Raw genomic sequence first — 27336 nt, 5'->3', positions numbered from 1 at the left:
TATTTTCTATAAATATTTTAATAAATTATAAAATATATTTTACATTATTACCATTTATTTAACTATTGTAATTTTTTTCTGCATTTCTTTTTTTTTCTTTTCGTTAAAGCAATGTTTACAAATCAGGGAAGGAGAAAATACCTCCTCGCTCATCAAAACAATTCCCATATTTCTCCACAAAATAAGTAATCAAAGCAAAATAAATAAAGTGATAAATAAACAATCAGGTAATAAAAGAGGCAGCTATTACCTGAAAATGCACTCACTAAACTGTGAAAAAAAAATGTTTAAGAATCATGAAGCTGGGCTACTTAATGTTCTAATTAGAAATGAAATAACGTTGTCTCTGTGGAGAATCTATAGCAGTGTAAACTCTGTTACATTCCTGTCTGGATGAGGCAGCAAGCGATAAATACTTTTTTTTTTTTAGATGTCAGAGTTGCACCAACAGATTCTTTAAAAGGTGCAGGTTTCTGTTAAAACACATAGCGGTGTGTGAGCAAAGGTTTAATTATTCAATTAACCTGCCTCAGGCATAATCACTCTCAGTCTACCAGTGCTTAAATTGTTGTCCTGCAAACTGGAAAATCTCTTCACAGGGTGAGGCTGTGAGCATAATAATCAAATACTGCTGGCAGTGATGTGATCGGACAGTGGAACTATCACAGTTGGACGTGTCTATCTGTTCAGCATTCATACCATCTCTCCCTCGCTATTAATGACTATCAGGTGGGCCTCCCTCTCCTCACAGTCTTTCTTGGAGACGTTCCATGGTCGTGAGCTTGAAGAAAAGGAGTAACAGCTGAGTCCATACCGCATCCATCCCTTACTGCATAATGGATCAGAAGAGTCTGAGGGAGCAAGAAAGAGGATTATGAGGGTCATGCTAGATTGTCATGGTTATTCAGCCAAGATGGTAAAATTATAGTAAAAGGAAATCACAGATAAAAGACATCACATCCCTGAGTCAGACCCTAGAGTCTTATATGTCTCAGAAATTCCATCAATGAGATCTCCCTGTCGGAATTCTTGGCTCTGTTCCTGCACACCCAGAAGTTTTGTTTCTCCACCCAACTTTGTGTGTCACAACTTTTCTTACATTCTCCATGATATAAAATACATACAAATTCCATCATAAATACTGGAGTGGCCATTAAAATGGGCACAGCAATATTACATGTGGGAGGGTCGAGGCGGTGCAAGCGTCTGCTTGACATTTCTTGCCTGGATAGGCGGTCCACGTGTATGCTTTGCCTCGACGGGACCTTAACATTTTATCAAATTGACCGTAGTCAGGATAAAATTAAACTCGCCACGGGAGACGCCCGCTCAGGGTGCAGTCACCAGGGCACAACACAGGAAAGACCCAACCTCATTCCCGGTGTGGGATTTCTTGATTTTCACAAATATACCAGTTTAAGTGGCGCTAGCAGGCCACGCACTTTGTGCCACTTTAAAATTCTTTAGATTTCCTTAAAATTCTATTATGTTAATGAACAACTATATCTGCTCAATATAGATACAGCAGACTTTTTGTTGGACCATAGTTTACTAACTGCAACCATCATTCACTTTACACCACTTTCACACCAGGGCGTTTTGCAGGTGCTATAGCATTAGAAATAGCGCCTGCAAAACGCCCTAAAGAAGCTGCACCATTATGTGTAGTGTGAAAGCCCCGAGGGCTTTCACACTACAGCGGTGCACTGGCAGGACGTCAGAAAAAAGTCCTGCCAGCAGCTTCTTTGGAGCGGTGAAGGAGCGGTGTGTTTACCGCTCCTCCACCGCTGCTCCCCATTGAAATCAACGGGGCAGCGCTGTATCACCGCCGCAAAACGCCGCTATTGCGGCTAATTGACGGCGGTTTTAACAGTTTCGCGGCCGCTAGCAGGGGGGTTAAAAGCGCACTGCTAGCGGCCGAAAGGCACCGCAAATCTGCCGCAAATCCAGCGGTAAAACGCCGCTAAAAATAGCGTGTTTTACCGCCGACACAATGGGCGGTGTGGTGAGAAAGGGGTCATAGAGGCAACTTTCATGTTCATATTCATGTTCATACTACCCTAATGGCTGGAAGGGGATGTATATATACTTGTTTCTACTATTTCTGTAGTGACAACCTCCTATTGCTCCTGACTATGAATTTTTGATTGGTTTTTACCAAACATAAATTCACTTCTTCTCTCTCCTAAAGCGGACATTAGGAGATATTTTACCTATATACTTCATTCAGGTGACACTCCACATGAGTGTTACTGGAATACCTCTTTTCTGTTCTTTTCTATCTTTTTCTCTAATAATCACGGCATTTAGGCCAGTTCTGTGAAAGAAACGGCTAATAACATTTACTCACCTAACCATGTCTTACTCTGTGCTTGATAAACATGCTTTTGTGATCTCTCATAACATCAGGGGTTTAAATACACCAGGGAAGCGAATCTCGTTACTTCGGGAGCTTCGCAAGACTAAAACGGCCGTGGTATTTCTCCAAGAAACCAGATTGCATGACAGACACTACCCACACGCCTTTCATGTAACAAATCCAATGACCAAATCAAAGGGAGTTTCTATCTTAATACATAAAAACACTGACATCGTCATCACCCAGCAGCAAGCAGACACTGAAAGGAGATACTGTCAGGGCTGGCTTAGCCCTTCCTTCTCTGGGCTGGCTGCTCAGCTGTCGGCTAATTGCCAGCTCTCATCTCTCTCCACAGTTACCAGCTGTTCCTGATCATGCTCGTCTGACCTGCCTACTTAAAGCTGTCCAGCTCACTTCACCTTTGCCTTCGCCTTGGTCACATCACAAGAAACCGTTTCCTGCGGTTCTGTTTAAAGACTGGCTTGCTGAGATCCCTTCTGGCTCCTTATCCTGCTTGCTGTTGCTCTACTTGGATCCCTGACTTCTGGCCTGGCTGAATACCTGATCTGGTTATTAAACTCTGGCCTGGCTGACTAATCTATCCGGTTACTGGACTCTGGCTATGCTTTGACTACGCTTTTTCTATTTACCTTTTTATTTAATAAACAAGTGTGATTTAATTGTACTTCTGTCTCAGTCTTATTCATGGTTTCTGACAGATACATATTCCTTAAGGGGCAATGGGCGGGAACACCGATCACACTGGCAAACGTACACTTCCCTAACACCGCACAAGTCACCTTAGAAAACAGCATAGACCCCATACCGCTGTCACATTCACCATGGATCCCATGGGACTTATGCCCTAAATGACTAAAACAACCTCCCCTTATAGGGGCAACACTTAAAACTCTACAAAACAGTCATTTGAATATCCGGCCTGACCACATCCCCTAGCCCACTAACGCCATTGATGGCTAACACAGATTTTCCACCGGGTATGATTAGATTAACCCAGCCATTCACCAACAGAAACTCACCATTCTTAGCTACACACTGTCTTGAAGGCAACAAAATGAAATCAATCTCAAACTTACAAGTGGAATTGGTGCGATTAGTACGCGATTACAAGAAACTTTGTTAAAATTACTAACAAATTGGTATAACACGCCAAATAAACAACATAAACGGTTCCCCACAGTTCATGATCTCTGCTGGCGTTGCAAGACAAGGGCACCCTACAACATATTTGGTGGGAGTGCGACCTAATTCAACCCTTCTGGAGTAATCGAAATTACAAAACAAATTACTGACAAAAAGATCCACTAAGGCTACATTCACACCTGAGTGTAGCGTTTTCAAGCAGAAAATCGATCAAATTTACCGCCATTTTGCGGCGTTTTTTGCTGCGTTTTTTACCGTGATTCCCGGCTTTTTTAACCGCGATTTGTGCAGGGCAAAAGGTCACCAATGTTAAAAGAAGAAAAACGCCCAAACTGTTCAATTCGAGCGACCAAAAAGGGTCCGGAACTTGTTTGAGCTTCAGGCGTTCGGCTTCAGGCGACATGGAGTGGAGATGTGAACCATCTCCATTGAGAATAATAGATTTTTTTCCCCTCAAGCATTTTGTAGCTTCAGGCTTCAAGCTACAAAACGCACAGGTGTGAATGGGGTCTTAAGCATGTTGTTTGCTACATATTACCAACTGCTCGATGAAGAGATATAAAAAAATCACAGCCGCGAAAGCGTTAATACCCAGACACTGGAGAAATACCATTGCTCCCTCAACAAAAGAATGGTTAGAAAAGGTACATTTTCTTTACAAAATGGAAGAGATTAGGGCAATGGCCCATGAAAAAATAGAAAATGTTAATGTTACGTGGCATCCCTGGATCATCTGCAAACATTCCTCTTCATTTGACTCTTTGGTACAAACCTGAATAGTGATCAAATCTACGACCCTAATATAATACTGGTCTCTCCTTATATTTTTCCACCTTTTCTTTTTCAAAATGTCACCCTTACTAGAGGCTGACACCCTTTTCCTTTCCTTCCTGTTCTACTCTCTAGAGCCAAATAGACTTAATCGGAATAGTTAAATACGATGTTCTTGATGTATACTGAGCGGCTGATTGTCATACCGTCTTAGGAAACGTTTCTCATCTTGAGACATCCGCCATAGAAAACTTAAAAGGTGCAATCTGTTCTGTTTAAAGTTGAATATATATTTTGCTCAAGCATGTACAATGGCTTTACTGATTATAAACTTGCTTTATTTCTGAAATAAATAAAATCTTTATTAAAATGGGGACAGCAGGCAGACTTAGGAACTCAGAGCAGGAATGGTGGGACTCCACTATAATGATCATTGCAGGTCTACATACCGATAAACTCAGCACGGTGATGGTGGGAATTTCTCATAATGGACAAAGTAGGTTTAAACATCTGGGAATTAACTGCAGCAGTGGTGGGAACTGTGGTGGGCAAATCAGTTGCTCAGACCCAGGAACTCAGAAAAGGGTGTAGCAGAGCGTCTCCCAGAGTTAGCCTGGAAAAGTCCTGTTCGGGGGTTTATACGTCTCCCAGGCTTCTTTCATACACATTGGGGGATTTCTGATCCATGGTCCAGTTCGGATCTTGGTCCTCTCCCCCAGGGCAATTTAAACTCACCTGAGACAGACAGCCAGTGCTCTTGGCCTGGGATCCTCAGACAACTTCTGTCTAAGCCCTTGTACACACGGTCGGACATTCCGACGGAAAATGTCCGATCGGACCGTGTTGTCAGATAATCCGACTGTGTGTGTGGAATCCATCGGACTGTTTCTGTCGGAATATCCGACGGACAAAGTTTTAGAGCTGGGCTATAAAACTTTCCGATAACATGATCCGATCGGACTTTGTCCGATTGTGTGTAGAGAATTCCGATCGGACAAAGTGCCACGCATGCTCAGATCAAATTCCTAGACCAAAGCCATTGGCTACTAGCCTGAACGTAGTCCCGTCGTAACTAAATAACGTCGTCACGTTACGTACGATTGGATTTTCCGACAACTTCATCCAATCGTGTGTATGCAACACAGGTTTCGGACAAAATCCGACGGATTTTGTTGTCGGAATGTCCGACCGTGTGTACAAGGGCTAAGAGAGCAAAAGGCTGGTAAAAGCTATTAAGCTGTGTATGTGGAAGCTGACAAACTGTTGACTTGCTCAGCCTGGGAGTTAGGACCTGTAAATATTGTATAACTAGTGTTGAGGCACGGCTAGGTTTTTGTTTGGCTATTTTTACTTGTTTTTCTGGAAAACTATACAGCACATATATATATATATATATATATATATATATATATATATATATATATATATATATATATATACACATACACATACACATACACATATATATATATATATATATATATATATATATCACAAATAAACACCACACTGTTTGTCACTACCTCACTGGATTTGGTATCTGTGCCTGAAAGAGGTAGCTTTGTACCTGATACCTGCACCCCAGGTTACAAGGGATAGAGGAAACCCCTTACAATGGACAGAGCAGGTGTACAGACCTGGCAGACCTGGCCTGGGATGGTGGGACTTCCTCTATTTGGGCACAACGGGCATGCAGATCCAGGAACTCAGTACATGGATGTGGAAACCCTCACAATGGGAACAGTGGATATGCAGACACAGAAACTCATATTGGGCACTGCTGGTGTTTAGAGCTGGTAAGTCAGCGCAGGTTTGGTGGAAACTCCATATAATTAGAGCATCAAGTGTACAGGCCTAGGTACAGGGTTGGTGGGAGCCCCCTCTAATGATATCAGGTATTGTAAGTGGTGAACTCCAGTACAGAAATGTAAATAAGAGATTGAAGAAATGTTAGGGGGTTTTATTCTCAAGCTTGTGTTTTTGAGCCACATGTGGCCTTCTCCTTCCGTCTTTGTGGCATAGATTGACTCCTAGAATTTAAAGTAATTGAGACTATCCTTATTGCACTCTGTTGAAACAAAGCCACACTTATTATTATGTAGGGGTTTGGTCTGTGGCAGCCTGCTGTGTTTTGTTTAAATTCCCCGAGGAGCATTGCAGCCAGAGATGACCTGTAGGACATCAACTAACGCTCACTTATTAGGGGACGTCAGAGTCCTGTGTAAAGTTGGTCTCACACAGTAATGCCGCGTACACACGGTCGGATTTTGCGATTGAAAATGTTCGATTGGGAGATTTTTGTTGGAAATTCTGACTGCGTGTAGGCTCCATCGGAATTTCCGAGATCTGGATCTCAAAGTTTCCGACAACACAATCCGTTGTCGGAAATTCCGATCGTGTGTACACAATTCTGACGCACAAAGTTCTACGCATGCTAGGAATCGGAAGAGCCGCACTGGCTATTGAACTTCAATATTCTCGGCTCGTCGTACGTCACCGTGTTCTTGGCGTTCGAGATCTCCAACAACATTGTGTGACCGTGTGTATGCAAGACAAGTTTGAGCCAACATCCGTCAGAAAAAATATTCCATGGATTTTGTTGTCGGAATGTCCGATCGTGTATACACGGCATTGGATTGTCCTTTGAATGTTTGTATATAATTACATTAGAAGGTTCTTTCTTGCCATCACTTCATCTAATTTTGTTTAAAATACAAGGTGAGGATCACCCCACACAAACCCCCTGAAACAGGGTTCCACATATCATTTTGAGGTTAAATATTTTAGGAAAAGTTTTCTTGTCCCTTTCTATGGTGTACAACATACAATTATAATATAAATTATTGGTGCTTTTTATATTTATCTAGAATTGACATAGGTGCAGCCCTCGGTGGATCATTTATGGAACCTTGAAGAATTTTTAGATGAAATAGTTTAGGATAAACTTACTTTTCATGTTCTGGAGATCTTCTGCCACTTTCCCCAACAACTCCATAATCCTCTGATTGTCGTTGGAATAATAAGCTGAAATACACAGAAGCGGAAAGAGCTTATTTCCTTTATACCAGAGGTCTCTGAACTATGGCCCGCTACAAGATTTTATCTGGCTCTTAGCTAGGGTTCGCAGTCCCTCACATGCCTTCAGTCTTCATTTCTCCCCAACATTCACCCATCCTGGTCCCCAGTGTAGGTTCTCTCGGCTGCACTGGACTGCAGTTGCTAGGGCTGCTGGTGTCCTAACAAGCAATCAAATGCTAGTATTTACAGCAGGACCACACTTCCTCCATCTAGACCCACTCACCCTGTGTCTACAGCCAAACTCCTGGCCCTCTAGGCACCCAGCCACAGTGTAAGCATGTGAGATAAGGGTGGACTCCGATATAAGGGAGACTCTCATGGTCACCCTGATGTAAGGAAGGACTCCAATGGGGACACTTATGTAAGAGGGAACTCTGATGGAAAAGGGACTATAATGGGAAGTCCGGTGTAAGGGGAAAATCTGATGGGGACTCTAATAAAAGGGGCGATGCAAAGGGGACTCTGATGGGACTCCAATGTATTGGGGGCACTTATGGAGACCCTGATGTAGGGAGAGAATGTGATGTAAGGGCAGACTTTGATGGAGATTGTAATGCCGCGTACACACGATCAAACAAGCGGGTGGAAAAGTCCAGCAAACTTAAGTCCGCCAAACAATCCCCCCGTGTGTAGCCTCCAGCATACTTTTTTGACCCGAAAGTACGGTGGACTTAGAATGTAGTTATACACTCCAATCTTCCCGCCGGACTTGCATTTCGGCGGACAATCCGGCCGTGTGTATGCCAGTCCGCCGTACTTTTGAAATGAACGGACTTTTCCCGCCCGGAGAAAAGTCCGCTCATTTTGAGCGGGTCTCCAGGTAGGCGGGGCCTGCAAAGGAGACGTCGCTGGCCCCGCCGCCTGGTATGGACTTAAAGGGGAACCCCAACGCTGAAAAAAAATCGGCGTGGGGGTCCCCCCAAAGTCCACAACAGACCCTTGTCCGAGCACGCTACCCGGCCGGCCAGGAAAGGAGGGGCGAGCGAGCGCCCTCCCCTCCTGAGCCGTACCGGGCCGCGTGCCCTCAACATGGGGGGTGCCTTGGGGAAGGGGGGGCTGCGCGGCCCCCCCACCCCAAAGCATCTTGTCCCCATGTTGATGAGGACAAGGGCCTCTTCCCGACAACCCTGGCCATTGGTTGTCGGGGTCTGCGGGCGGGGGGCTTATCGGAATCCGGGAGCCCCCTTTAATAAGGGGGCCCCCGGATACCGGCCCCCCACCCTATGTGAATGAGTATGGGGTACAATGTACCCCTACCCATTCACCTGTAAAATAAAGTACAAAAAAAACACAACACACAAGATAAAATAATTTATTTCACAGCTCCGGGGGTCTTCCGTCTTCGGGGGTCTTCTCGCCGGACTCCTCCGCTATCTTCTTGTAGCTCTTTTACTAGCGGAGGAGCCCGGCATTCTTCTTCGTCGCCGCGGCCTCTTCTTCCGACTTCGGGGGTCTTGTCCCCCTCTTCGGTTCTTCTGCCGGGCCACCGCGCCTTCTTATAGCTCTTTTACAGGCAGTGGCCCTGTCTTCTGTCACCGCCGCCGCTGCCTTCCGTTCCTCTTCTTTTTCTTCTTCTTCTTCTCCTGGAGATGTTGACTCGACGTTCTCTCCGGCAGCAATGCCAGGGACGCGCTGCGCTGCGACTTATATAGGGACAAGGAGCGGTGTCACATGGGTTGATGTCACATGGGTTGGTGTCACATGGTGACCCTGCCCCCTTATGATGTCACAGTCCCGGAGGATGCTGGGACTGTCGCCATGTGACATCAACCCATGTGACCAACCCATGTGACATCAACCCATGTGACACCGCCCCTTGTCCCTATATAAGTCGCAGCGCAGCGCGTCCCTGGCATTGCGGCCGGAGAGAACGTCGAGTCAACATCTCCAAGAGAAGAAGAAGAACGGAAGGCGGCGGCGGCGACGGCGGCGACAGAAGACCGGGCCACCGCCTGTAAAAGAGCTATAAGAAGGCGCGGTGGCCCGGCAGAAGAACCGAAGAGGGGGACAAGACCCCCGAAGTCGGAAGAAGAGGCCGCGGCGACGAAGAAGAATGCCGGGCTCCTCCGCTAGTAAAAGAGCTACAAGAAGATAGCGGAGGAGTCCGACAAGAAGACCCCCGAAGACGGAAGACCCCCGGAGCTGTGCAATAAATTATTTTATCTTGTGTGTTGTGTTTTTTTTTGTACTTTATTTTACAGGTGAATGGGTAGGGGTACATTGTACCCCATACTCATTCACATAGGGTGGGGGGCCGGTAAGCCGGATTCCGATAAGCCCCCCGCCCGCAGACCCCGACAACCAACGGCCAGGGTTGTCGGGAAGAGGCCCTTGTCCTCATCAACATGGGGACAAGGTGCTTTGGGGTGGGGGGGCCGCGCAGCCCCCCCTTCCCCAAGGCAACCCCCATGTTGAGGGCACGCGGCCTGGTACGGCTCAGGAGGGGGGGAGGGCGCTCGCTCGCTTCTCCTTTCCTGGCCGGCCGGGTAGCGTGCTCGGACAAGGGTCTGTTGTGGACTTTGGGGGGACCCCCACGCCGTTTTTTTTCGGTGTTGGGGTTCCCCTTTAAGTCCATACCAGGCGGCGGGGCCAGCGACGTCTCCTTCGCGGGCCCCGCCTACCTGGAGACCCGCTCGAAATGAGCGGACTTTCCTCCACGTGTGTGGGCGAGTCCGTTCATTTCAAAAGTAGGGCGGATAGTACGGTGGACTTAGTACGCCGTATTAGTCCGCTGAAAAAGTGCCGTGTGTGGGCAAGTAGCCCGTTCCGAAAGTCCGACGGACAGTCTGGCGGGAAGTCCGCCAGACTAAGTATGTCGGACAGACGGCTACATGTGTACGCGGCTTAAACCACACTTCGGAGTACCATGTTGAGGCTCTTTCAGGCATGGTATATCCTAAACATGTGTGGTTGGTTTCGTTTTGAATCAAAATTCAGACACATTTTTTGTTATTCGGAAATTTTAATGTATCTGACCTTTTCTGACACAAAGGATGGAGTTTACTCAACAAGAACAGGATGGTTCTGCAAACTTTACACCTCCCATACTTTGGAACCTTGCTTTGGACCCTGCTAGAACCAAACCCAGATGTCTTTGGCTTATCACTAACAGGGGTGAGTCTAGTTTAAGAATATGCCGCTATCCATTAAGGAAAAACCCCCAATACATTTTAAGCAATGACCAGAGCTCCCGATCTTCTGCATGCTTCAGAAAATCTCCCCCATTCTTTATGGGTTCATGGATAGGGACTGGATACAGAAGGTGATTAGAATATTTAGATAACAGCTATCAAACTTTTCTGATATACATTGAGCAGTACATATTTACCTATGATTCGATCTGTTAAATTATGCTTCACGTTAGTCTCTAAGAAAGAGAGGAAAACCAATATCAATTAGTATATTCAGGTTTATCATTATACACCCCTCTGTACTCTACATATATTAATTCAAGACACACCCACTACCAGTAGCAGCCCATGCAGTCAAAAAAAAAAAAGCAAAAAAAAAAAATATTTAAACATGTCACGGCGGCACCATCACCCCCCCCCCCCCCCCCAACAACTTGGTTTTTTATTGTAATTTAATTTCTTCTCTTCTCTGCTATAAAACAGGTATTGTTAAGTCTTCCTTGACAGGCTTTGTGCAATTTACAGTTTGCAGACTGTAGATATTTGCAATTTACAGGTTGCAGAATGCAGATATGTGCAATTTACAGGTTGCAGATATTTAGATTTAAGATTTACAGGTTGCCTGGTATATGATGTGCAGAGCCCGATGTATAATGTGCAGCCTGGTATATGATGTGCAGAGCCCAGTGTATAATGTGCAGCCTGGTATATGATGTGCAGAGCCCGGTGTATAATGTGCAGCCTGGTATATGATGTGCAGAGCCCAGTGTATAATGTGCAGCCTGGTATATGATGTGCAGAGCCCAGTGTATAATGTGCAGCCTGGTATATGATGTGCAGAGCCCGGTGTATAATGTGCAGCCTGGTATATGATGTGCAGAGCCCTGTGTATAATGTAGAGCCTGGTATATGATGTGCAGAGCCCAGCGTATAATGTGCAGCCTGGTATATGATGTGCAGAGCCCGGTGTATAATGTGCAGCCTGGTATATGATGTGCAGAGCCCTGTGTATAATGTGCAGCTTCGTATATGATGTGGATTTGATAAGGGGTGTGGTTTATGAGAAATGGGAGGGGCCAAATCTGGAGGGGCGTGGTCTTGTTCACCCCCATCCTAAAACTTCACCAGCTGTCACTGCCCACTACCCTGCAGGCAGGGGCCTAATTGTGGAGATCCTACATTGCCAAGTTCTACTTCATGTTGTTTTCCTGTACTGTTTTTACTGAGTAATTATGGTTAGTGGGTTTTATCTATTAAGCTGCCTAGAAGTCAGGAGGGGGTTAAGATGCCCGCTCTCAACTGTTGTGTCATGGCTCTGTCCCCTTTTGGAGGGCTGTAAATACAAGAGGAGGCAACCTATCGGAGCCCTTTTGATGGGGAATTGCAAGGAGGACTGCAGAAACATGTACTATATGTCTGCTATAACTTTTGGGGGCTTCCTCTTGGTGGGTAACCAGTCGGAGTACCATAGACGGGTTCATGGTATTTACTCAAAGAACTTTGCTCTATTTGAAGGTATGAACTGGGGCAGCCTGAAGTTAGGATGAGCTAGAGTTGTGTATGGAAGAATCTGTGAGAGACTGATGTTTACATTGCTCTGTACCTGCACAGGTTTTCAGTAAAAGTTCTAAAAGTGTCTGGCCCGATGCTCATTCAAAAGAAATGCATGCATGGCATATCAAAAGAACAGGGCTTAGGATGGGGATAAAGAGAATTTTGTGTGAACACATTACAACAATTTTGCCTGCAGTGGAGTGGAGAAGGTGATATTGCAGCTGTCAAGGGTAACTGGAGATATGTTGGGTGATAAAGTAGCCAGTCAGAAGGAAATGGTGGTGACCTGGCTTAGGTGACAGAAGTCCCTTGTGGTGAGGGAGTTTGTGAGTTTAACCGCTTCAATAGCGAATTATGGCCCACATCCAGGGACTGATATTGCAAAACGGGGTACCCCATGTACCCAGCCTGGAGGTCAGCGAAGGCTAGAGCAAAGGAGGGCCCTCGGGAGTGGGGAAGCTTGGAAACATGTGAAGAGATGATCCCTGTATGTGTCGGGGAGAAGCCTCATAGTGGGAGTGAGGTGACATGTCGGGCTGTGCTGGTGAGTGGGTTACAGGCTCCCCGGTACCCACTCAGAATTGCAGCATCCATTGGGAGAAGTCAGAGTACAGTTAAAGTGAAGTGTGGGTAACTAAGGAGTGTGACGTACACAAAGGGTTTACTGTGCAAGCCGGACATGCTTGTTTCTAAATTAGAGTGCAGTCTTAAGACTGTTCTCCAGTGACCAAGGCCTGTGCTTGTGAGCACAGGCATTAGAAAGCACCAGGAGAACGTTAAGCCCTGACCAAAACTCTACCCACCCCAATTGGGGGTCACACTCTTCTACTAAAGAGAAGGATCAGGCAGGCTGAACTCTGATTCTAGAGACTTAGTCATGTGACCATAGTGAGATTTTGGAGAAGCGGTGAACATGATTGTTACCATTTATGATCACCATGGAACATGGTGGACTGGGCAGTGGAAATTTTATCTGATAATAGCTCTGCTTTAAAGCCCAAATTCAATTTAATAAAATACACTGCCGAGGACAAAAACCGACCCATGATGTCAGGATCCATCCACTACTGAAGAAAGGAGAGGACCTGTGATGTAATGGGCCCATGATGTCAGAATACTCCTACTGCTGAGGAGAGAAGAGGATCCATGACTACAAAGGTCCACAACATCAGGGCCCACCCAATGCTGAGGGCAGAAGAAGGACTCTGATGTCCTGTGGCCAGAAAGGAAACCTGATCTGCCATGTTTGAATGGTGTGGTGGCTTCAGTTTGTGCAACTCTGTCTCCACCCTTGTGTAGGTGTTTGCCTATTGCACTACAGTATTGTAATACACCTGTTTTGGTGGTGTAACACTATGCCGGCTCCTTTGGGACATGTTTAAGGGATTCATGTACTGCACAAGCCGCACTATTAACCCCTTATGCAGCATACACATGATCGGATTATCCGCCCGTGTGTGGGCTCTGGGGGACTTTTTGTTCCCAAAAGTCCGGCGGACTTAGAAAGAAGTCTTGACTTAAAATTGTCCGCCGGACTCGGCAGTCCGCCGAACTTTTGAAATTAACGGACTTGCCCAAACACGGAATAAAGTCTGTTCATTTTGAACATGGCTCCAGGAAGACGTGACTAGCGAAGGAAGTGGATGTCGCCGCCTCCATCGGCGAGATTGACACCTTGCCTGGTATGGATTTAAACGGGAACCCCTATGCTGAAAAAACGGTGTGGGGGTCCATACCAGATCCTTATCCGAGCATGCAGCCCAGCCGGTCAGGAAAGGGAGTGGGGACAAGCGAGCACCCATCCCTCCCCCGAGCCATACCAGGCCGCATGCCCTCAACATGGGGGGGTGCTTTGGGGAAGGGGGGACCCTGAGGTCCCCCACCCCAAAGCACCTTGTCCCCATGTTGATGAGGACAAGGGCCTCTTCCCGACAACCCTGGCCATTGATTGTCGGGGTCTGCGGGCAGGGGGCTTATCAGAATCTGGGAGCCCCCTTTAATAAGGGGGACCCTACCCTATGTGAATGGGTATGGGGTATGATGTAACCCTACCCATTCACCTGGGGAAAAAAGTGTTAATAAAAAAACACAACACAGGTTTTTAAAATACTTTATCAGACAGCTCCGGGTGTCTTCTCGCTGGACTCCTCCGCTATCTTCTGCTATTTTACCGCTAGCTATTTTACTAGCAGCGGAGCCTGGCTTTCTCCTCTATCTTCTTGCAGCTTTGTTACTAGCGTTGGCCCGGTTTCTTCTTCTTCTTTCTTCTTTCCTGTTTCTGCTTTCTTCTTTCTTCTTCTTCCTTCCGATGTTGACCCAACACTCTCTCTGGCCATAATGGCACGGATGCGTTGTGCCGCGACTTATATAGGCATAAGGGGCGGGGTCGCCGGTATCCCAGCATCCTCTGGGACTGTGACATCGTAAGGGGTGGGGTCACCATGTGACATCAACCGATGACTCCGCCCCTTTTGAGTATATAAGTTGCCGCACAACGTGTCCCTGCCATTACGGCCAGAGAGAGCGTTGTGTCAACATCGGAAGGAAGAAGAAGAAGCAACAAGACCGGGCCAATGCTAGTAAAAGAGCTGCAAGAAGATAGCGGAGGCCCGGCAAGAAGAACCGAAGAGCGGGACAAGACCACAGAAATCGTAAGAAGACCCCTGGACGCTGGCGGCGAAAGAGGAGAAAGCCAGGCTCCTCCGCTAGTAAAAGAGCTAGCGGTAAAAGAGCAGAAGATAGCGGAGGAGTCCGGTGAGAAGACCCCCGAAGACGGAAGAAGACCCCCAGAGCTGTCTAATAAAGTAATTTAAAAACCTGTGTTGTGTTTTTTTATTAACACTTTTTCCCCCCAGGTGAATGGGTAGGGGTACATCGTACCCCATACTCATTCACATATGGTAGGGGGCCAGGATCTGGGGGCCTCCTTATTAAAGGGGGCTTCCAGATTCTGATAAGCCCGCAGACCCCGACAGCCAATGGCCAGGGTTGTCGGGAAGAGGCCCTTGTCCTCATCAACATGGGGACAAGGTACTTTGGGGTGGGGGTGCCGCATGTTGAGGGCACATGGCCTCGTACGGCTCAGGAGGGGGGGGGGGGGGCGCTCGCTTGTCCCCACCCTCTTTCCTGAAGGGGCAGGCTGCATGCTCAGATAAGGGTCTGGTATGGACTTTGGGGGACCCCCACACAGTTTTTTGGCATGGGATTCCCCTTTAAATCCATACCAGGTGACGTGGCTATGGAGGTGTCAGTCTCGCTGATGGAGGCGGCGACTTTGACTTCCTTCGCTAGTTCCGTCTACCTGGAGTCACGTTCAACATGAACGGACTTTACTCCACGTGTGGGCAAGTCCATTCATTTCAAAAGTCCGGTGGATTGTCCACCAGACCTAGTCCGCCGGAAAGGTCCGGGCGTGTGTGGGCAAGTCCGCTCATTCGGAAAGTCAGGGGGGTTGTGCGCCGGACTAAGTCCGCCGGATAGTCTGATTGTGTGTACGCGACATTAGTGTCTTGCTGGTTGGAGTTCCTGAGGATCACATCAGCTTGTGTTGGTGACTCCTAAAGACCTATACACATTGAGCGCTTTTTTTTTTTTTTTTTTTGATCTCTTTAAATATTAGAGCTAAACATCTTTCAGTAAGAGACTGTGTTCTATAGTGATGGAATCACATGGTGGAATATCCTTCTACCTCCTCCTCCACAGAATTATGTATGCAGGATCCCCTTCCACCACCTCCTCCTCTACAGTATTATTCATGCAGGATCTCCTTCCACCACCTCCTCCTCCACAGAATTATGTATGCAGGATCTCCTTCCACTACCTCCTCCTCCACAGAATTATGTATGGAGGATCTCCTTCCTCTACCTCCTCCTCCACAGAATTATGTATGAAGGATCTCCTTCCACTACCTCCTCCTCCACAGAATTATGTATGCAGGATCTCCTTCCACTACCTCCTCCCCCACAGAATTATGTATGGAGGATCTTCTTCCACTACCTCCTCCCCCACAGAATTATGTATGGAGGATCTCCTTCCACTACCTCCTCCCCCACATAATTATGTATGCAGGATCTCCTTCCACTACCTCCTCCCCCACATAATTATGTATGGAGGATCTCCTTTCACTACCTCCTCCTCCACAGAATTATGTATGGAGGATCTCCTTCCACTACCTCCTCCTCCACAGAATTATGTATGTAGGATCTCCTTCCACTACCTCCTCCTCCACAGAATTATGTATGCAGGATCTCCTTCCACTACCTCCTCCTCCACAGAATTATGTATGCAGGATCTCCTTCCACTACCTCCTCCTCCACAGAATTATGTATGGAGGATCTCCTTCCACTACCTCCTCCTCTACAGAATTATGTATACAGGATCTCCTTCCACTACCTTCTCCTCCACAGAATTATGTATGGAGGATCTCCTTCCACTACCTCCTCCTCCACAGAATTATGTATGCAGGATCTCCTTCCACTACCTCCTCCTCCACAGAATTATGTATGGAGGATCTCCTTCCACTACCTCCTCCCCCACATAATTATGTATGGAGGATCTCCTTTCACTACCTCCTCCTCCACAGAATTATGTATGGAGGATCTCCTTCCACTACCTCCTCCTCCACAGAATTATGTATGTAGGATCTCCTTCCACTACCTCCTCCTCCACAGAATTATGTATGCAGGATCTCCTTCCACTACCTCCTCCTCCACAGAATTATGTATGGAGGATCTCCTTCCACTACCTCCTCCTCTACAGAATTATGTATACAGGATCTCCTTCCACTACCTTCTCCTCCACAGAATTATGTATGGAGGATCTCCTTCCACTACCTCCTCCTCCACAGAATTATGTATGCAGGATCTCTTTCCACTACCTCCTCCTCCACAGAATTATGTATGCAGGGTCTCCTTCCACTACATCCTCCTCCACAGAATTATGTATGCAGGATCTCCTTCCACTACCTCCTCCTCCACAGAATTATGTCTTCAGCAACTTCCACCAAAATATTTTGCATATATTGGAAGTAACTTCTGAAGCCACTCAATAGCAACCCTGAATTCCTACACACTCACCATTCTTCAGCTGTAGAATTTCCTCTTGGAAGCTTTTATCTAATGAGAAAATAGATCATGTCAGAAAAGATCCCTTGACTGTTGGGGAGCTCAGAAAAGCAAATGCAGCTAGAAAAAAAAAAAAAACATATAAAGGCATTATCAACAGATTGCACCGAAGTCTGAATATTTTGGATCTTCACATTTTTGTTCTTGTAATATATAAAAGATGAGCTTGCACTGAGTAAATGGATACCCAACAAATAGCATTGGCATCAGGCATGTACTGGCCATTGGGCCTACTGGGAGTTTCCCGGTGGGCCGATGGCTCAGTGGGCCAATTTCAGTGACAAAGTAATGGCTGCGCGGCTTACCCTCAACTTCAGTCAGTGATGTGAGAAAGTTGAGAAAATACAGAGGAGAATAAGTGAAATAATAAAAGAGGTTAGTGAGGACTCATGTTATGCTACTTATGTTTTTCTGCACAATTACGTATAGTTTTATATACTGTTTTTGTGCTTGTTTGCAAAATTAAAGTGGGCTGGTCTGGATGAAGTCCAGGGACAAATTTTTATCCCAGTCCAGCCCTGATGGGCATGCATAGTATTTCTGATATAATGGGGACTCTAAAGGTTTGTCCTGTAGGAACAGAAACTGGGGTGCTCCCTAGGTAAGGTGTGGCACAGGAAAAATTCTATGGTGATGTTCTTAAGGGACCCAGTGCCTCCCGATTTGAATGGTGCTACCTGGTCTGGTCATGGGCTGGGAAGGCAGAGAGCCCAAGTTGCCAGTGCCACCTGGGATTTGGTCACTCCAGGGGTGCTCTTATTATCGCTTGGGAAACCTACTATGAGAATGGCCATATTATTTTTTCTTGGGCTAGGGCTGATCAGGATAATTTTTGTTACCAGGTCACACGATCTAGCCAATGCACTAGCATGGGCACTTATTTGTTTAATTTTGTTTTCTCTCCATGTATGTAACTAGCTTTTTTTTTTTTTTTGATTTTCAAGTAAACTGTTTCATTCCACTGTTATCAGCACGATAACTTTTGACAAGTTCTCCAACAACGAGATAAAACCAGCCTGAGATTTGTGTCGTGGTGGGTGCTATAAAAAGATTAGCAGAAAGCTTGCCTATTCACAGCAAAGCTCCGCACGTTCCTTCCTTCCTCTGCCTATGTGGAGTGGGGGGGGGGGGTGTGCCTTTCCTCCAATCACCTGTTACACAGTGTATGCCAAGAATATCCATACCCAGGTCAGCACGATCCCGCGAGCCGTCATAGTTGTACATCGGCTCCTATAAGTGGGATAGCGGGTGTGCACCGGCGGTCGTGATGACCACCAACCATGCACGATTGCAGGAGCGAGAGGCAGAACAGGGACATGTGTGTAAAATGCACACATCCCTTTTCTGTGAGGAGAGGAGAGGAGAGGTAGATCGTGAGTTTCTAATAGCTAGGAACTAAGATCTGTCATCTCCTATAGTCAGTTCCCTCCCCCTACAGTTAGAACACACACTAGGGAACACAGTGGCGGACCCCATTGACTTTAATGGAAGGTGAACCTTAAAAACCTACAGGTCATATTTTCAGCCACAAAATACTTACTAGCTGTGCACACATAATCCCACCACATGGACACTGACATAACAAAAGTATTAAGTGAATCTGGGATCGACAACGACAAGCATTCTTTTTTTATCTGTGAAATTTTGACAATTCAGGAGTGCATGAAGGCCATGGAGAAGAGGCAAGGTCAGGGCAGGCTATGAAGGGGGTGCAGGAGATGATCAGTGCCAAAGTCAGGGCAGTGCAGTCCTCTGCCCGGCCCTTACCCCCACCTATGCAGGGCTCCACTGCGGTGGTCCGGAGGTGCCAGTCCAGTGCTGATCCTCAACCATGGTGCTGGCACTGCCTGCTGATTGGCTTCTCTGCTGCTATCTCCCTCACTGACACCAGCACTGAGATAGAACACTGACACCAGCACCGCGATAGAGACTGAGCACTGATACCAGCACTGTGATAGAGAGCACTGACACCACACCAGCACCAAGATAAAGAACACTGACACCAGCACTGTGATAGAGAGCACAGAGATAGAGATCACTGACACCAGCACCGAGATAGAGAGCACTGGCACCAGCACCGTGATAGAGAGCACTGACACCAGCACCGTGATAGAGAGCACTGACACCAGCATCGAGATAGAGAGCACTGACACCAGCACCGAGATAGGGAGCACTGACACCAGCACCGTGATAGAGAGCACTGACACCAGCACCAAGATAGAGAGCACTGACACCACACCAGCATCGTGATAGAGAGCACTGGCACCAGCACCAAAATAGAGAGCACTGACACCACACCAGCACCATGATAGAGAGCACTGACACCAGCACCGTGATAGAGAGCACTGACACCAGCACCGTGATAGAGAGCACTGACACCAGCACCGAGATAAGAGAGCACTGACACCACACCTGCACCGAGATAGATAGCACTGACACCACACCAGCACCGAGATAGAGAGCATTGACATCAACACCGAGATAGAAAGCACTGACACCACACCAGCACCGTGATAGAGAGCACTGAGACACACCAGCACTGTGATAGAGAGCACTGACACCAGCACCGAGATAGAGAGCACTGACACCACACCAGCACCATGATAGAGAGCATTGACACCAGCACCGAGTTAGAGAGCACTGACACCAGCACCGAGTTAGAGAGCACTGACACCACACCAGCACCGTGATCGAGAGCACTGACACCAGCACCGTGATCGAGAGCACTGACACCATCACCGTGATAGAGAGCACTGAGACCACACCAGCACATGGCCTGGTACGGCTCAGGAGGGGGGGGGGGGCGCTCGCTCGTCCCCACCCTCTTTCCTGAACGGGCAGGCTACATGCTCAGATAAGGGTCTTGTATGGACTTTGGGGGACCCCCACACAGTTTTTGTGGCATGGGGTTCCTCTTTAAATCCATACCAGGTGACGGGGCTATGGAGGTGTCAGTCTCGGTGATGGAGACGGCCACTTTGACTTCCTTCGCTAGTTCAGTCTACCTGGAGTCACGTTCAAAATGAATGGACTTTACTCCGTGTGTGGGCAAGTCCATTAATTTCAAAAGTCCGGTGGATTGTCCACCGGACCTAGTCCGCCGAAAAGGTCCGGGCGTGTGTGGGCAAGTCCGCTCATTCGGAAAGCCAGGGGGGTTGTGCGCCGGACTAAGTCCGCCGGATAGTCTGATCGTGTGTACGCGGCATTAGTGTCTTGCTGGTTGGAGTTCCTGAGGACCACATCAGCTTGTGTTGGTGACTCCTAAAGACCTATATACATTGAGCGCTTTTTTTTTTTTTTGATCTCTTTAAATATTAGAGCTAAACATCTTTCAGTGTGTTCTATAGTGATGGAATCACATGGTGGAATATCCTTCTACCTCCTCCTCCACAGAATTATGTATGCAGGATCTCCTTCCACCACCTCCTCCTCCACAGTATTATGTATGCAGGATCTCCTTCCACCACCTCCTCCTCCACAGAATTATATATACAGGATCTCCTTCCACCACCTCCTCCTCCACAGAATTATATATACAGGATCTCCTTCCAGCACCTCCTCCTCCACAGAATTATGTATGCAGGATCTCCTTCCACCACCTCCTCCTCCACAGAATTATGTATACAGGATCTCCTTCCACCACCTCCTCCTCCACAGAATTATGTATGCAGGATCTCCTTCCACCACCTCCTCCTCCACAGAATTATATATACAGGATCTCCTTCCACTACCTCCTCCTCCACAGAATTATGTCTTCAGCAACTTCCACCAAAATATTTTGCATATATTGGAAGTAACTTCTGAAGCCACTCAATAGTAGGGATGAGCTTCGTGTTCGAGTCAAACATCGCCTGTTCGCCCGTTCGACGAATTCCGAACGTTATGGGCCGTTCGCGCCAAATTCGTGTGGCGCTCACGGCCCACAATGCACTGCGATGGCGCAGTGCAGTGCTGGCTCATGATTGGCCAAGCATGCACTGTGACCCCGCATGCTTGGCCAATCACAGCGCCGGCAGTTAGGAGAGCCATGATTGGCCATAGGCAGGATGCCTGTGGCCAATCATAGCTCATAGCTCATAGCTCAGGCTGTGCAGTACATGCCCCACACTATATAAGGCCGCCAGCTCAGTATACACCGCTATATTCACCTATATAGCTAGCGATATATCTATCTTTTATAATAGAGCTTGCAGTCAGTGTTAGGAGCTTGTGCGTGCTGTCTGCGTGCTCTGAACCCAGTATACACCACTATATCCACCTATATAGCAAACTATCTTGCTAGTTTTAAATAGAGCTTGCAGTCAGCGATAGGAGCTTGTGCGTGCTGTCTGCGTGCTCTGAACCCAGTATACACCGCTATATCCACCTATATAGCAAACTATCTTGCTCGTTTTAAATAGAGCTTGCAGTCAGCGGTAGGAGCTTGTGCGTGCTGTCTGCGTGCTCTGAACCCAGTATACACCGCTATATCCACCTATATAGCAAACTATCTTGCTCGTTTTAAATTGAGATTGCAGTCAGCGGTAGGAGCTTGTGCGTGCTGTCTGCATGCTCTGAACCCAGTATACACCGCTATATCCACCTATATAGCAAACTATCTTGCTCGTTTTAAATAGAGCTTGCAGTCAGCGGTAGGAGATTGTGCGTGCTGTCTGCGTGCTCTAAACCCAGTATACACCGCTATATCCACCTATATAGCAAACTATCTTGCTCATTTTAAATAGAGCTTGCATCAGCGGTAGGAGATTGTACGTGCTGTCTGCGTGCTCTGAACCCAGTATACACCGCTATATCCACCTACATAGCTCTTCTCTATTTGAGCCATCTGCCATCTGCAGGAGTTAGTGGACGTTGTGTGTGCCTCCAGCACAATATACACTACCCAATTGTTGGTTATCCCAACTCCCTTCAGGCCATTACCATGTCTGGAAGGCCAGCAAGGAGATGCAGACAGGCGTGAGCCGATAAAAGAGGGCAAGCAGGCTCTATGTCTAGAGACAACATTGCTGGTCGTGGACGCAGTGCATCGTCATCATCAGCACGTGGCCATGGGACACGCTTGTCCTTGTTTTCGGCAGCTGGACATGTTGAGCCGCAACATGCCAACGACTTGGTAGAGTGGATGACCAAGCCCTCTTCATCCTCCTCATCCTCTCTCACTCAGTCTCAGGGTACTAGCAAAGCAGCTGCCAACGCATCGTCTTCCCTCCTCTCAATGTCATCATCAGTGACTCCTTCCCTAGACCCACCACGTCCTCCTGAGGAGTCTCCTGAACTCTTTGAGCACAGTGTTGGGTACATGCTCCAGGAGGATGCCCAGTGTTTTGTAGGCTCTGATGATGATACTCAGCTAGAGGAAGGCAGTAGCGTGAGCGCAGAGAGAGGGGATGCTCAAGAAGGACAGCAAACTGGCAGTCATGTTCCACAAGCTGCAGCATACTGCCAGGTTTGCTCCAGCGATGAAAAGGGAGGGGATGATGAGGGCACTGACTCCACGTGGGTGCCTGGTAGGAGAGAGGAGGAGGAGGAGGCACATGTCCAACAAGGCAGGATGCCCTCCGGGGGCCAGCTTAGGGGCAGCACACCGACTGAATCCCACCGCAGAGCTCCGCCTGTGCAGGGCGCTGCCTCTGCGCGTTATTCTAAAAGTTCTTTGGTGTGGGCCTTTTTTGAGACGAGTGCATCAGATCGCACCGCTGCTATTTGCAACATATGTCTCAAGCGTATCTCGCGTGGCCAAAACATCAGCCGCTTGGGCACCACATGCTTGACCAGACATATGTTGACCTGCCATGCAGCTCGTTGGCAAGCGTACCTCAAAGACCCACACCAAAGAACAAAGCGGAACTCTCCTTGCTCCTCATCAGCTGGGATTTCCAACCCCACTAGACTTTCAGTCCTCTCTGAAACCTGCTCTGAGAGGAATGAAGGTGTAGAATTAGGTGTGTCACAGCCAAGTGCTTCCGGCAATCTGCTAGCAGTACACCCACGTCTGATTATAGCAGGCAAATGTCCCTGCCCCAGCTGCTGGACCGGCGAAAGAAGTTCACTCCCAGCCATCCACATGTCCAGCGGTTGAATGCTAGCTTGGCTAAATTGCTAGCACTTCAACTGCTGCCTTTTCAGTTGGTAGACTCGGCCCCCTTCCGTGAGTTTGTACAATGTGCGGTTCCTCAGTGGTAGGTCCCCAAACGCCACATTTTCTCACCGAAGGCGATTCCGGCTCTCTACCGGCATGTGGAAGGCAATGTCCTTGCCTCGCTGGACAGGGCGTTCAGCGGTAAGGAGCATATTACCGCTGACTCATGGTCCAGCAGGCATGGACAGGGACATTACCTGTCTTTCACGGCCCATTGGGTCACTCTTCTGGCAGCTGGGAAGGATGCAGGACAAGGTGCAGTAGTGTTGGAGGTTGTTCCGCCACCACGCCTCCAAAATGCTACTATTGGTTGTGACACACCTCTCTCCTCCACCCCCTCCTCTTCTTCTTCCTCCATGGCCTCTTCCAGTGCTCAGTCCTCAGAACCAGCGGTGCTCCGTAGGCGTTCCAGGGGCTACGCAAGTACGCAGGCAAAACGATGCCATGCCGTGCTTGCGCTGGTTTGTTTGGGGGACAGGAGCCACACTGGGGCGGATGTTTTGTCAGCTCTGCAGGGGCAGGCCGAGAGGTGGTTGACGCCACGCCAGCTTAAGCCAGGAATGGTGGTTAGCGACAATGGCACCAACCTCCTCTCCGCCCTCTGACAGGGACAACTGACCCATGTGCCCTGTGTAGCTCACATCCTTAACTTGGTGGTGCAGCGGTTCTTGGGCAGGTACCCGGGCTTACAGGATGTCCTGAAGCAGGCCAGGAAAGTCTGTGTGCGTTTCCGCCAATCATTTAATGCCTGTGCTCGGCTGGCTGAGCTCCAAAAGGTTTTGAACCTGCCCAAGAACCGCCTTATATGTGACATGCCCACCAGGTGGAACTCAACGTTGGCCATGCTGCAGCGGCTGCACACGCAGCAGAGGGCCATCAATGAGTATCTGTGCGACTACGGCACCAGGACAGGGTCAGGGGAGCTCAGTTTTTTCTCACCACGCCAGTGGGGCATGATCAGGGATGCATGCACTGTCCTGTCACCGTTTGAGGAGGCCACAAGGATGGTGAGCAGTGACAGTGCATGCATCAGTGACACTGTACCTCTTGTCCACCTCTTGGAGCATACGCTGCGTGGAATAATGGACAGGGCACTTGAGGCAGAACAGAGGCAGGAAGAGGAGGACTTCCTTGCCTCTCAAGGCCCCCTTTATCCAGACAGTGTTCCTCCTGCTGTGCCACCCATCACACAGGAAGAGGATGAGGAGGAGGAGGAGGATGATTGTGTCAGCATGGAGGTGGAGGCTGGCACTCAGCATCAGCAGCAGCAGAAGTCTTGTAGGGATGATTTACAGTCCCAAGAAACCCGTGGACTTGTACGTGGCTGGGAGGAGGTAGCTGCGGATCATGTTGTCCTTAGTGACCCAGAGGACTCCAGACTGAATGCCTCAGCTAACCTACACTGCATGGCCTCCCTGATCCTGCAAAGCCTGCGGAAGGATCCTCGTATTCTTCGGATCAAGGAGAGGGACCATTACTGGCTGGCCACTCTCCTTGATCCACGGTACAAGGGTAAGGTTGCCGACCTTATCTTGCCATCGCAGAGGGATCAGAGGATGAGACATCTCCGGGAGGCCTTGCAGAAAGGTCTGTGCAACACGTTCCCAGAGACTGGGAGGTTACAAACTCCTGGTCATGGACAACGTGTTGCTGAGGCATCGTCAGAAGGAGCGGTGGAGAAGGTGGCCGTCTGACCGATGCTTTCAGACAATTTTTTAGTCCGCAGCCCCAAGGTATGATCGGTTCCAGCAACCATCGCCAGCGTCTGATTTACATGGTGCAGGAATACCTAGGGGCAAGGTCAGACTTGGACACCTTTCCCACCGAAAATCCTCTGGCTTACTGTGTCTTGAGGATGGATCACTGGCCAGAGCTTGCACAGTATGCAATTGAGCTACTGGCCTGTCCTGCATCCAGCGTTCTTTCGGAACGCACCTTCAGTGCTGCTGGTGGCTTTGTTACCGATCACAGGGTGTGCCTGTCCACCGAATCAGTTGATCGACTGACCTTCATCAAGATGAATCAGTCTTGGATCACCCACAGCTACCAAGCACCTGAAGCTGATGTAACAGAATAATTTTTTTTGAAATATCACATCCCTTCAAGACTGCCTATGCTGATGCTGAGTGACTGTCCTGTTATGTTGATTGTCTATCCTCTTCCTCTTCCGCTGATATGTTGGAAGAACATTTCTGGTTCTGGGTGATGCCATCAGCCCAATTTTTCTGCCCCTGTTTAACAGGGGCATTTAATTACAATTGTTTATGCAATGCTTTACAGCAGGGCTAATTCCTGCACTACAACTAGAGTATATGGAAGAGGTTGCAGTGTGGTGGCACCAGCACCAGTGCCTAAGGCCCAATTTTTCTGCCCCCTTTTAACAGGGGCGTTTAATTAAAATTTTTGATGCAATGCTTTGCAGCAGGGCTAATTCCTGCACTAAAACTAGGGTATATGGGAGAGGTTGCAGTGTTGTGGCACCAGCACCAGTGTCTAAGGCCCAATTTTTCTGCCCCTGTTTAACAGGGGCGTTTGTTTACAATTTTTGATGCAATACTTTGCAGCAGGGCTAATTTCTGCACTAAAACTAGAGTATATGGGAGAGGTTGCAGTGTTGTGGCACCAGCACCAGTGCCTAAGGCCCAATTTTTCTGCCCCTGTTTAACAGGGGCGTTTAATTACAATTTTTGATGCAATGCTTTGCAGCAGGGCTAATTCCTGCACTAAAACTAGAGTATATGGCAGAGGTTGCAGTGTTGTGGCACCAGCACCAGTGCCTAAGGCCCAATTTTTCTGCCCCTGTTTAACAGGGACATGTAATTACAATTCTTGATATAATATTTCACAGGAGGGCCCGTTCCTGTGCCCACCCAGATTAACTGTGAGGACTTATAGTGTTGTGGCACCAGCACCACAACCACCAAAGGTCAATTTTTCTACCACTGTTCAACAATGGCATGTAATTACAATTCTTGATATAACCGTTCCAGCGCCCACCAAGAGTCACTTTGAGGGCTTACAATATTGGGGAAAAACCAACACCTTGTTACGCCATTTCTGCAGAGCATATAGGGCAGGCCCCTACTTTCAAACATCCAACTTACAAGCATCTCCTACTTGCAAACGGAAGTAGACAACAGCAAGTGAGATGAAAAAAGACGGACGGCAAAACAAATTATACAGGGAAGATAACCCTTCCCTATATTTTCCAAAAAGCTTAAAAATATTTTTTTTGACTGGAGCTACACTTTAAAAATGTACCAGTTGAAAATTACAAACAGATTCAACTTAACACAACAAACCTACACAGTCCCTGTCTTGTTTGCACCGCCTGTATACTGCTGTTCTGAGTATATAGGGCATGGGGGCCACACGTATTTTCTTTTTTTAATATGGGTACGGGGTTCCCCTTAATATGCGTACAAGACCCAAAGCGGCTGGTAATGGGCAGGGAGGGCTACCCATGCCATTTTTCTCAATGATTTTCAACCATATTGCAGGAACCAGATATAACATTAAAACCGCAAGCAGTTTTAAATGACGTTATTTCCATTAAATGTCATTTTGTGCAGGAACTGTTCTAAACACGGGAAACATGTGGCACTTCACAGGCATACTACAGACACCCCCCAGGCACGATATTTAAAGGAATATTTCACTTTTTTTTCACTTTAATAGTCATTAAAATCACTGCTCCCGCCAAAACAGGCTTTTTTAAAACTTTTTTTTACATTGACCCATTTCCCCTGGGGCAGGAGCCAGGTCCCATAACCCTTTTTAGGACAGTATCTTGCATATTAGCCGTTAAAATTAGCACTTTTAATTTCGAACGTTTGAGTCCCATAGACTTCAATGGGGTTCTAACGTTCATACGAATTTGGGGTCCGTTCGAAAGTTCTGGTGCGAACCGAACCGGGGGGTGTTCGGCTCATCCCTACTCAATAGCAACCTTGGATTCCTAAACACTCACCATTCTTCATCTGTAGAATATCCTCTTGGAAACTTTTATCTAATAAG

General features: G+C 47.7%; 1 protein-coding gene across 1 annotated transcript in view; it reads right to left on the bottom strand.

Annotated features, from left to right (window-relative positions):
- LOC143962472 (C-type lectin domain family 10 member A-like) overlaps window positions 1-27336 on the bottom strand; it is a 67012-nt gene that overhangs the window by 10564 nt on the left and 29112 nt on the right. The window contains exons 4-8 of the mRNA XM_077471746.1: window positions 27290-27328; window positions 17133-17171; window positions 10701-10739; window positions 7244-7318; window positions 700-851 (exon numbers count right to left, since the gene is read on the bottom strand). Coding sequence (XP_077327872.1) covers window positions 700-851; window positions 7244-7318; window positions 10701-10739; window positions 17133-17171; window positions 27290-27328 — 344 coding nt within the window. The remainder of the gene's footprint in view (window positions 1-699; window positions 852-7243; window positions 7319-10700; window positions 10740-17132; window positions 17172-27289; window positions 27329-27336) is intronic.

The sequence above is a fragment of the Lithobates pipiens genome, unplaced genomic scaffold (assembly GCF_037356315.1).
Source record: "Lithobates pipiens isolate NorthernLeopardFrog02 unplaced genomic scaffold, aLitPip1_a1.2 Scaffold_8, whole genome shotgun sequence".
NCBI classification, from domain to species: domain Eukaryota; kingdom Metazoa; phylum Chordata; class Amphibia; order Anura; family Ranidae; genus Lithobates; species Lithobates pipiens.
This window is presented reverse-complemented; position numbering and strand designations above follow the sequence as displayed.